Source organism: Natrix helvetica, assembly GCF_964273705.1.
Source record: "Natrix helvetica genome assembly, chromosome: 5".
NCBI lineage: Eukaryota > Metazoa > Chordata > Lepidosauria > Squamata > Natricidae > Natrix > Natrix helvetica.
Genome location: NC_138551.1, coordinates 76,523,936 through 76,535,997, shown reverse-complemented (window position 1 = coordinate 76,535,997; position 12,062 = coordinate 76,523,936). Strand labels below are relative to the sequence as shown.

Sequence of the window (12,062 nt, the reverse complement as noted above, 5' to 3'; positions counted from 1 at the left end):
TGTCTTTTAGGAAATCGCATCATACGAAGATCACGAAGGGTGGGAATTTGCATCTTTGATTGGGTGGAAGTTTCACTGGAAGCAACAGAGCTCTGATACTTTCCGCCGCAGACGCTGGAGAAGAAAAATGGCTCCTTCAGATACATATGGGGCAGCTGCCATCTTTAAACTTGAAGGAGCTCTTGTACGTAGGGATAATTTGCCTTGTCTGTTCTCACTTAATGATCACTTTGAACACAGCCTATAATTTAAAAAGTGCACTTAAATGGGAGCTAGGCAAGCAGATTAAAAAGTGGCACACTCAATTCTTTTCTCCTTTATCACAATCCTAACAATCTTCCCTTCTGCAGATACTGTTTAATATAGCAAGAAAGTGTTCTAAGCAGGGCAATTGTTCAGTGAGCCACACCTGATTTTACGACTGTTTTTGCTCCAGTTATTAAGAGAGTCACTGGGGTTAGGTGAATTGCACAGTCTTTAAGAAAATTGGACTCCCTCCCCCCCCCTCCATTGACTTTGTATGTAAACAGTTGGCTGGAAAAGTCACGAATGACAGTCATTTGAATCCAGGATGCTACAACTGTCATAAATACAAGCTGGTTGATGCTATCATGGTTGCAAGTGTGATGACTGATCATATGCCATTTTTTAAAGTGTCATTATAACTTGGAACAGTTGCTATAGAAATAGTTGTAAGTCAAGGATTACCTCTACTACATTATGGTTTTGGGATTTAATAGTCTGCAGCAGATATGTACAGTCAAAGAGAAATACAGAAATTCTTAAAATGCCTTTTCCCCCCCAAGGGGGGGCAGGTAGGAAATACTGGAACAAGACTGTGAGTAAATCTAAATATACTTTTCTGTTCTGAGAAGTTTCTTTCCTATTTCATTGGAATGAGAAGTTATAATTAATTAGAAGAAAACTATATGCTGAGTTAGTTTAATTTAAATAATCCTATTTGTGGTCCATTAAATCAGATGTTCAATGACATCATTAATTTTAGAAATCCTTGTAACTAAGAATGGATGGCTGTGTTTGCCTTCTCTCCTTTCCTTTCCCTTTTTCTTTTCGTTTTGGGTTTTTATTTGATAAGCCTGATAACAAAAGACCATTTTGAACATTTATAAACATTGAATAATTATATACTCTTAGGGAGCAGATTCTAGTATGGAAGATGGAGACCACACTTCTGAGAAGTCTACAGATTCATCAGCAAATTTGTTTGGCGCAAACACTCCACTTGTTTCTTGTTACTTTGATAGTAAGTCAGTTCAAATTGTTTATTCAAAGTGATGGGATTCCTTGATTTTCTCATGGCTGCTTTTTTATTGTAGTTGACATGAAGTATAAACTCAAACTGGCAAACATACCTAATACTCTTTTTAGAGTCATCTTTTTAGAGTCAAGGTTTTGATAACTATCTTTAAAGCGCTCCATGGCTTAGGACCTAGTTACTTGCGGGATCGTATTCTGCCCCATACATCCCTGCGACCAATTCGCTCGCACAGAGAGGGGCTCCTCCAGGTGCCGTCCGCTAGACAATGTCGTGGGGCGGCGCCTAGGAGTAGAGCCTTCTCTGTGGCGGGCCCAGCCCTGTGGAATGACCTCCCTCCGGATATTAGGAATACCTCTGACCTCCGCTCCTTCCGTATTAAGCTTAAGACCCACCTATTCCAAGCAGCTGGCCTGGCTCAACTTTGATTTAACCATATCGCTCCTGACGGGTTTTTAACTGGGTATTTTAATTACATTTAATTTCTAGGGGTTTTAAATACAGTATTTTAATTGTTTTTATCAATCGATCTCCTCCTTATGTATGTATGTATGTTTTAGTGTACCTTTGTTATATGTTTGTTTTGTTTACATATTTATTTCGAATGTTTCGTTGTACGCCGCCCCGAGTCCTTCGGGAGAGGGTGCGGCTAAGAAATAAATATATTATTATTATTATTATCTGAGCCCTTTCCTGCCAAAAAAGGAGGCTCTCAAAATGCAAATATGGCCCCATATTCCAAGCCAAATTGCTGTCATTGGGCAATGCACAAAAATTAACAGAGTGAAGTTAGAACAGGAAGAGGTCAACATCATTAACCATTATCCTTTAATGTCATTCTAGTTGTCAGTCTGTTTCTTGGATTAGTAGAAATGTACTGCTCTGTTTTAACTTCTGGCACGATTTAGTTAATAATCAATTTGACCGTAGAATACAGCTGTATTTCACATTATTATTTCAAAATAATCACTGATAGAAATGATAAAGAAAGGTTAATTTCCATTTATTTGATCAGTCAAAGAAGCTAATCCAAAATGAAGGTATAGCCAATATGACCAGTCTTATGCTTATTAAAATTGTACTACATTTCCATCCCATTTCCGATCCTATTCATAGAAATGGTCCTAGTTCACGATTTCTTTGAAGTTTGAACACTCTGGAAACCTACAATCCAAAGATTTTGGAGGCAGAGAATGCTTATATTAGAAAATAACAAATGCATTAGCTGTTCTCCAATGTTTTCCTGAATGCCAGATGTTGACATGCCATGCTGTTGGACCAGACTGGTCCATTTATTTGTGGCAATAACAGATGAAGAGAATGATTGAAATGTTCAACGATCTTCAGCCTAACCAAATAATAAAAATTACTATAGAATTAATGAAGGCCAATAAATGCTAAACAATGACTAGAAATTGGAAATTACTGACAAGTATAGCATAAAAAATACAGATGGAGGGATGACTATGGAGACTCATATTAATATAGACAGAATAAAGAGGATTGGGCGGAGGAGCAAACGTAAGTGTATATAAACTGTCAGTTTTAGTCCTGCCTTAGGCACTAAGTTGGCTGTGTAATCTTAGGCCAGTCACTCTTTCTCTCAGCCCTAGGAAGTTAACTAGAGGGACTTGTCCATTTAGTCACCAGGAGTCAACATGGTTCAAAGGCATACACATACAAAGAAAAAGATTGTTTCATTTACACTGACTTGTGTTTTTGTTGTTTTAGGAGTTTTTAGTTACCACCTTCGATGTTACATCTATCAGGGAAGAAATCTTACAGCTTTGGACAAAGACAGTTTTTCAGGTACAGAGAATAGAAGCCAAGGAATGAATTCAAAAAACGTGTATCTCTTTCTGATATTTTTCTAGAACAAACAACTTGATAAGCAAGAAAAAATAATGTGAGCATTGCCTGTTCAGGATGTTATGGCTAATCACAGATTTGCCTAATTATTTAATTGTGATGTCTATTCATTAAAATATTTACAACCCGGTATATAGCAGAAGAACTCTGGTCAAACAGTTCAAACAATAACACAAAAAATAGGAAAAGCAATTTAAAGAAGAAGAAAAAAACAAATCGTGCAAGGCCTTTATTTCATGGAAGTACCATTTATGTACATATATCTGCACTGCTTCACTCAAGAACAGCTCTCATGTCTCTACATATGGATATCACCCAGTGGTGGGTTTCAATTTATTTTAGTATTGGTTCATTTGTGTGCACATACGCTCGCACGCCACTTCTGCGCAGAAGCATCCGGGCCGGTGGGCAGAGCCTCCTGCCGCCACCAATACCGGTTTTCCCAATCTGGGGCAAACCAGCAGAAAGTCATATCACCCGATTAAAACAATGTAAAGGAGAAACTTCCCACTAATTAATATTAATCCTCAATCAGATTACTACTTCAAATATCATGGTCCAATGCTTTATGGGCACCATTACTAAAGGAGTATCACCATGCTTGAGCTTTGGTTCTCTTCTGTTTTTCTTCCTTGCTAACACTATCCTGTAACCCAGTCTTTCCCAACCATAGACATTTTAAGATGTGTGGACTTCAACTCCCAGAATACCCTATCCAGAAGTCCTGGGGTGCAGTTGGGGAAGACTGGGATTGCCTATTCCTCCTCAGGCTTAATTTCCAATCCTTCTTTCCATAGGACTCGGCCTCCTTTTGCTTGTTTTCCAGAGTTCTTCTGATTTCTTCTCCTGTTTAGGGACCAGAGGAGAAAAGGCAGGCAAAAGATTTAGCTAATAATAGCAAAAACGACAACAAAACATTAATAGAGTCACAAGGAGGAGTTAAACTGTAATTAGGAGTATTATGCTGCATGTTATGCAATGTCTTGTCTTTTTTTTTTCTTTTTCTTGGATTTGAACTTGTAAGATGCAGTTTGTGGTCATTTTGAATCTGTTTGGTTCCAGTTCAGCATATAAAATGGCATAACATATATAATGTAAAACGTATGACAATCTGCATAGGCATCATACACAGGTTGTGATAATCACAGCTTTAAGATTTTTCATTAGGTTTCAAAAGCAACAGACTCTCAGTTCTTTTTCAAATATCCAGGTAGTTTTCATTTAAACGTTACATTCTATTTCCCCCACACAGAGATAAATCAGGACCCCATAAACATTTTCCAGAAGGAAATACTATTGGAAAGAAAGAATTACGTAGATAAATGTGGGCCCTTGAAGTCTTTATTCACTTCATAAACTTTCTAAATAAGGATAAAGGTTCCCCTCACACTTATGTACTAGTCGTTCCCGACTCTAGGAGGCAATGCTCATCTCCGTTTCAAAGCCGAAGAGCCAGCACTGTCTGAAGACGTCTCCGTGGTCATGTGGCTGGCATGACTAAACACCAAAGGCTTTACCTTTGCCAAAGGTGGTCCCTATTTTTCTTCTTGAATTTTTACATGCTTTCGAACTACTAGGTTCGCAGAAGCTGGGACAAGTAATGGGAGCTCACTCGGTTACGTGGTACTAGGGATTTGAACCGGCAAACTGCCAACCCTTCTGATCGACAAGCTCAGCATCTTAGCCACTGAGCCAACACGGACCACAACTTTTTAAATACTAAATTTACAAATATGCCAATAACACTGCCATTACATCTCTTCCATAAGGAATCAGAGGATAATCTTTAAATGATACTAAGTCACAGTAATTTGTACAGAAAATGATACCTCCCTTCTTCAGAGGTCCCTTATGATTTTAACAGTTTTTAAAAAAATAATAGATCTAAAATTCTATTCATTTGCCTCTATTTCTGAAAACAAAATTCAAAGAGAGAAGTAAATTACAATTTCAAAATCTTTTGGAATCATGCAATGTGGATTACTATGACTCAGTACCAAGGTTAGGGCTACTTTTAAGATTGTTAAGTGAAGCAAAAAGAGAGTAGAAAAATGTACAAACTTAACTCTAAATAAATCTATGTCACTATTCCCTTGCTGTACTCTTTCAGATCCATATGCTCATGTTTCATTCCTTCATCGAAGCAAAACAACTGAGATTATCCATTCAACACTGAACCCAACCTGGGATCAAACTATTATATTTGATGAAATTGAAATTTACGGTGATCCCCAAATGGTAGCACAAAATCCTCCTCTGGTGGTTGTTGACCTTTTTGACAATGACCAAGTGGTAGGTACCATATCAAACGTTTATGTCTTATTTTAGTTTAATGATGTCAGATACAGGATCATTTTGATATTTGTGATTTCAGGGCAAAGACGAATTTCTTGGAAGAACCTCTTGCTCTCCAATGGTAAAATTGAACCCAGATATTGATATCAATCCAAAACTTCTTTGGTATCCAGTTAAGAATGGAGGCAAGGCTTGTGGAGATGTCCTTTTAGCTGCTGAGCTTATACTGAATGAAAAGGTAATGAAAAACAAATTAACTTATTTTGGACTTAAGAGACTTTGATAAGATAATATCCATGTTTGGTCTCACGATAAATTACAGAAACATGTATTTTTAAACAGGGTGGCACCAATCTTCCAATTCTTCCGTCTCAACGAGCACCAAATCTATATATGGTACCACAAGGAATTAGACCTGTTGTACAACTTACTGCAATTGAGGTATTTTGATTATTGCTTATTTGTTATCCAAAGTGACATGTTAATAAGGCATTTGGGCATACTTGCTTACACAAGGCAAAGTGCTAGCATAAAATTTCAGTATGCTTTTAATGTATAATAAATGTCTCCCATCAATTGTTTAGGCAATTATTCCCCCCACCACCACCACCCAAATCTGTTTTTTTATTATTATTTTTATTGTCCAAATTTTATTGATTTTACAAGTTTTACAGGGAAAAAGGAGTAAAAGGTTATAGAACATTTTGACAGCTACATCGTGCCCCCCCAGGTCTCACAACTTTTACAAACAAAGATAGAAAAATATCAACATTTACATAAGTATGTTTCAATCATTTTGTTTTGTATCACTTCCGTAAAGGTACATTGTAACAACAATTGCAATAATGTTTCAAATCACTTTTGTGATCTGAGTCTTCTAGTTGTCGCATCCTCCTCCCCCCCCCGTCCACTGGCAGAGCCTCAGTCCCTCCCTCCTTTGTTTCTTGTGTAGCATCCCCCATTTCACCTAAGAGAGCACTGTGTTTTTTAATGAAAGCCTCTGCTTCCGCAACTGTGTTGATTCTAATTCTAGTGCCCTCCCAGAAAATCAACATGCCTTCTGGTAACAGCCACCTAAACCAGACCCCATTATTGTATAATTGTTTTGCTAAGAAGGAATATTTCCTTCTCTTATCTCTTACTTTCTTTGGGATCTGTTTAAGAATGGTTATTTCTTTATCCTTATATTTTAATGGTCCTCCCCACCCAAATCTGGATGATGTTTTATTTTCGTTATGCAATGTTCATCCAATGTCAGATTTGATGTCATTATTAAAAGCTTTAATGATAAATTCAGAAATCCGTAATTCACATCCATCATGAACTTGGTCTCAAATTAACAATTATATCTGTCTTGCATCTAAGGACTATTGTGGGCATCCAAGAACTACCTAGGTGAACTAAAAGCACTTTCATATGTTATGGAAATGCTGAATATTATGAAAAGAATATTATGAATAAAGTAGATTACATTCATGAGAATAGGTTATCCTAGGAAATATTACAACATCCTGGAAAAAAGACAATGGCAAAACAAATTCATGCCAAAAAACCTTTCATTGCTAAATCCATGAAGTCAGCAGGGGTCAAGATGCAAAATGAAGGGCAAAATGAAATGTGATTTAAAATATTTATTTATTTTAAGTAATGAAATTGAATTGTTAAATTGTCCCATGGTGACATGGTGTCCTGTGGCAAGTTGGCTATGGCAAGTTGTCCCAGAGTGAATTGGCCATGGTGAGTTGGCCATGGCAAATTGGCTGCCATGTTTTGGCCACAGGAAGTTGTCCCATTCCAACCCCCCTTTTTTATTTTTATTTTTTTACATTAATTTTGCAGCAGATTATGTTTTTCTTCATAATGTGATGTTTTGGGGTCTGTTGCTTTATTTGTTTTAATAGATCCTTGCCTGGGGATTACGGAACATGAAAAACTATCAAATGGCTTCTGTGATTTCTCCCAGTCTCATTATAGAATGTGGAGGTGTAATGGTAGAATCTGTAGTGATCAAAAACTTGAAGAAGACACCTAATTTTCCCGGATCTGTTCTCTTCATGAAAGTGGTATGATACTGCAAAGACTTCATAGCAAAGATGTATAGCACATTTTGACTACATATTGATCATTAAAAAATAGAACAAGTATATATGTTGATACATATATTTAACCTGTAAACTGTTCAGAGCAAAAATGTAAGCATTGCAAATGAATCCTATTTTTAAGTTTGCATACAGCTTCAGCTATAGCAGGGGTGTCCAAACTTGGCAACTTTAAGACTTGTGGACTTCAACTCCCAGAATTCCCCAGCCAGCTCTGCTCTGCTGGCTGGGGAATTCTGGGAGTTGAAGTCCACAAGTCTTAAAGTTGCCAAGTTGGGACACCTCTGAGTTATAGTATGGTTATACGTCTGCATCCTCATTCAGAAGTAGGTGGGAAGATACATGAGGTGGAATGTTGATTCCTATAGCACAGATATCATTATTACGGTATAAACACATACAAGTGCACAGCACGAAGTGGCTACATTGTAGAATATCAAGCAGTATTCAGTATACCTCCCTTCCCTGCTAAATGCTTGATTGCATCCCTTGCTAAATTCATTATCTTCCACATCTCTTCCTTGAACATAAGACAGTTTTTTTGTGACCTGAAGCAAAAAATCACATTCTCCCATCTGAATATATAAAATTATATTCATTTGTTAGTTTATTTGGTACTTAATATTTTTCTATTCTGAATATCATGTAGCAAAATGGATCAAAGCAATTGGTTTTTGATTTAGCCATTTTTTCTAAGAATCAAGCTGGGAGAGATGTAAGCGGTCTATGATTGGAGACCCCAAGCTTGTCCATTTTGACTGTAGAATGTGGAATTTAATTTTCACCAGAGAAGAAAGTTTAAATCTTTAATCTCCACACTGTACTCCCAATCCATATAAATGTCCTTTGCAGGGACACTCAGGAGATTTTTTAAAAAGTCAAGAAAACAGCTGCAACTATGTCATAAAGTTCCATCAGATTTTATATGTGTTGATATACAATGGTACTTTGGTAGTCATTTTTAATTGGTTCCAGGAAGCACAATGAGTATCAAAAACAATGAGTACCAAACAATTTTTCCCCATAAGGAACAATATCGTGAATCACAAGGCAGCCAACACCAACAAGTTTTAGCTTGCGTGTTGAGTACCAAACAATGAGTACTGGGACAAAATTTTGTGTTGAGTACCAAATTCGATGAGTTTCAAAGCAGTTGAGTATCACTGTACATTTAAAAATAAATGTAGCTTCAATTATTTTGACTTTTTAACTTCTCCATCCCAGATGTTGCTGTGTTAGATGTATTTTTGTAATAGGTTTTAAATGTAGTCTATATAATATATATTTTGCTTGTTTTTAACTAGTTGTTGCCCAAAGAGGAATTGTACACTCCATCACTAGTTCTTAAAGTGATAGATCACAGGCAGTTTGGCCGTAAGCCTATCGTGGGACAATGTACCATTGATGCACTGGAGAGGTTTCGCTGTGATCCTTACATTACTAAAGAAGATATTGCACCACAGATGAAAGGTATACTTATAAAATAAACACATTTTTTTCATTTATTGTTCTCCCAGTCTTGCTACTATAAGATAATTGATTGACAGTAACTTTACAAAAAACCCATTGAAATAAATGAGCACAAGCACCAGTAAATTTTGATTTCACTTCTCATTCAAGAAACCTTCTCAGCTGTAATTGGATGGTGGGGAATCGACGGATTTAAATACTTCCATTCCATACCATTCAGACAGAGCTGAAGAAGCTTCTTGGATCAGACATAAAGAAACTTCAAAGAAAAAAAACAAGAAAGTCCAGTTGCCTCTTGTTTAAGAAATATGGACTTCAACTACCAGAATTTTGGTTGGGGAGATCTGGGAGCTGAAGTTCATTCATTTTAAAGTTGCCAAGTTTGAAAAACACTGATTTAGAAGAAGGAAGGATATTTTCTTCCAGTTTTAATGAGCAGAAGCCCAGTTCTCTAGACTGTCCATCTGGTGGAAGCAAATAAAAGAGCAAAGAATTAAGAGAAATAAAAGATGAAGTTATGACTCCTGAATCTGGTTCTTAGGGTTTCTTGGCTTTTAGTGTTTCTTGGTTTAATAGATTGTTTTATCTGCAGTTACTATTCTAGCAGCTGCACCTTGCCAAGATGTTGTAATTGAAGTAGAAGATGGGCAACCCTTACTAACATCACAGGTAAACTTCTTTTTTAAAAAAAAATCTGTGGCAAGTTCATTTGTTTTTTGGCATGCAAATCTTACCAGAAAATTGATCTGTAATAATTGTTGATAGCTTATATGTTCTCTTATGTAGCCAGCATATGTGTCAATCACTCTGTGTTTTTCCGTTGTTTTTGTATGTGTAAATCAGGTTTGGTGCCTATTTGGTGCTCTTCAGATGTGTTTGATTTCTTCAGTCAGTATGATGATACTCTGATGGGGTCTTATGGGAACTGAAGACCAACATATTTGGAGATCATCAGCTATGGAGGACTGATATTGTCTGACTTCTTTATGGATACAGTTCCTGAATTGTCTGCCAATAATTTTAGATTATACTGTATCTGCTCTCCATTGAATAGACTGATAAATTGAACTGGCAGTTTGAAGGCTTATCTTCTGAAATCATCATCTAAAATACATATTACATTTGGTTAAATTGGGGAGTAATCTCCCTGTCAGATGCCATTGGAAAGAATGACAGCTGCATGACAAAATGATTTGGGTGAAATGGCACAGCATAAATTTAAAATTGACATAGCAATTCAACCTTCAAACATATTTCCGATCAGTATCATCCCTATTTCTGCAAAATAACCACTGTTTCACTACAATTAGATAGATAATTGCTGGATTATCACAGACAGATATGAGATTAACCACTGATACTAAAGGGATTGTTTTAGTTTGTGCAGCTAAATGATGAAAATATTTAATATTAGATACTTAACTCAGGAATGTCAGCATTTAAATTCAGTGATTTATTCATTTTCTCTCTGTAATTGTAGTGTTTTAATACTGTGTTATGCTGTTTTTAATAATTCCTCTGTCCATCCTATTCAATCTTTGAAAAGACAGTTAGTTACAGTATACTGTTACTCCTAATTTTATTTATTCATTCATTTATTTCTTAGATTTGTTTGCCACCCATTTTGCCACAATTACAAATAAGAGTAGAAGCTGTACCAGAATTAAGTTGTACAAGATGTAATATAATTAATTTCAGTAATGTGTGTGTTCTTACAGCTAATCCATTGCTCTGTTGTGGTATTCAGCCTTTTCATTCACTACAGATGGTCCTTGACAATTACTTTGTGATTGTTCAAAAAAAGTTATTGACAACACAAATTTCCAGCCACCACTTCCTCAAAGTCACATGGCTACATGTTGTGTGCTTGGCAGTCAGCCTCCATTTACATCCATTTGCAGACTCTTGCAGTCACATGACTATGATTTATATCATTTGTGCCATAACCTGGCATTTAATTCCAGTTTCTGGCAAAAAGTGCCCCCTAGCAAACAATGGGTTCACTTAAAGACCATGGCAGTGGCTTAACCACCGCCATGTTTACAACCGCCACATTCAGTCTTTAAAAAAAGGTTGTAAATGTGGTGTGATCACATGGTCATCCGCTTAATGACTGTCACAACGTATGACCATAATTGCGGGCTCATTTACGTCAAAGATCACTTGTAGGGCAACTAGTAGAGATTGGTCATTAATATTATGAAATATCAGGTGCTAGTTCATTGTACATTGTTATGACTGCTACTTTTTACTGTTAACCTTGCATTTCACCAGAGACACATTATTAGAATGATGACCCAAAGCAAAGAGGTTATATTCCCTAGTTATTCTTCTGGGGTCTTGAAGCAGCAAACAAGTTAAGGACATTTTTCTCTGTAGAAGATTGCAAAAATCTAAGATAATTTAAAGATAAATAGCCAATTTATAGAGATAAACTCCAATATTTTCTTGGGGAAATTTTTTTGGGGAAAAACCAGACATAGTTTCCTGTTGTGGCCCAGCAGCGGCCGGCTGAGCTGTTGGTGGACTCTCACAGCTCAGACTATTATGGGACTGCTCTCGAGGATGAGGAAGACTCTGGAGGGTGTTTGGAGTCAGAGCAGGAACTAGAGAGGCCTGTTGGCCACCAGGTGGCATCTGAGTCAGAGAGCAGTGAAGAGGAACAGAGGGAGGTTGCCCCTGATGTGAGAGGAGAAAGGAACAGCTGTGGAGTAGACGTCACAGAAGGAAGTAGGGACAACTGGCAAAGGTTTTGGCCCCTCCCAAAGAGTTTATAGGTGGAGCGACAGGAGGGGAATCTTTGCAGGAAACAACAGCCCATTTTACTAGCCGTTGAGAAAACATTCTGTAAGTCTAATCTTGGTTTCTTGAAGATAGCGTTCTAGGCTCCTAGCCAAGGGGTGGCTTTATCTCTGTAATTAGTCATGGCAAACAGCCAAGCCTGTGTCTGCATATTCATTGGAATCACAGGACAGAACAGTTTCCTATATACTAAATCAGATGTTTGCATATATTACCCATGGTGTAAAAAGATGCTAAGTTCAACTCATGGC

The 12,062-nt window shown here is 37.0% G+C and overlaps 1 protein-coding gene across 2 annotated transcripts in view; it reads left to right on the top strand.

The window, feature by feature from the left end:
• Positions 1-12,062, top strand: part of MYOF (myoferlin) — a 116,988-nt gene that overhangs the window by 78,430 nt on the left and 26,496 nt on the right. For both annotated transcript variants that reach the window (XM_081953910.1, XM_081953909.1), the window contains 9 exons: positions 11-184; positions 1,156-1,264; positions 3,008-3,085; positions 5,256-5,437; positions 5,520-5,678; positions 5,783-5,881; positions 7,342-7,503; positions 8,844-9,009; positions 9,602-9,678. In XM_081953910.1, the coding sequence (XP_081810036.1) occupies positions 11-184; positions 1,156-1,264; positions 3,008-3,085; positions 5,256-5,437; positions 5,520-5,678; positions 5,783-5,881; positions 7,342-7,503; positions 8,844-9,009; positions 9,602-9,678 (1,206 nt within the window). The remainder of the gene's footprint in view (positions 1-10; positions 185-1,155; positions 1,265-3,007; positions 3,086-5,255; positions 5,438-5,519; positions 5,679-5,782; positions 5,882-7,341; positions 7,504-8,843; positions 9,010-9,601; positions 9,679-12,062) is intronic.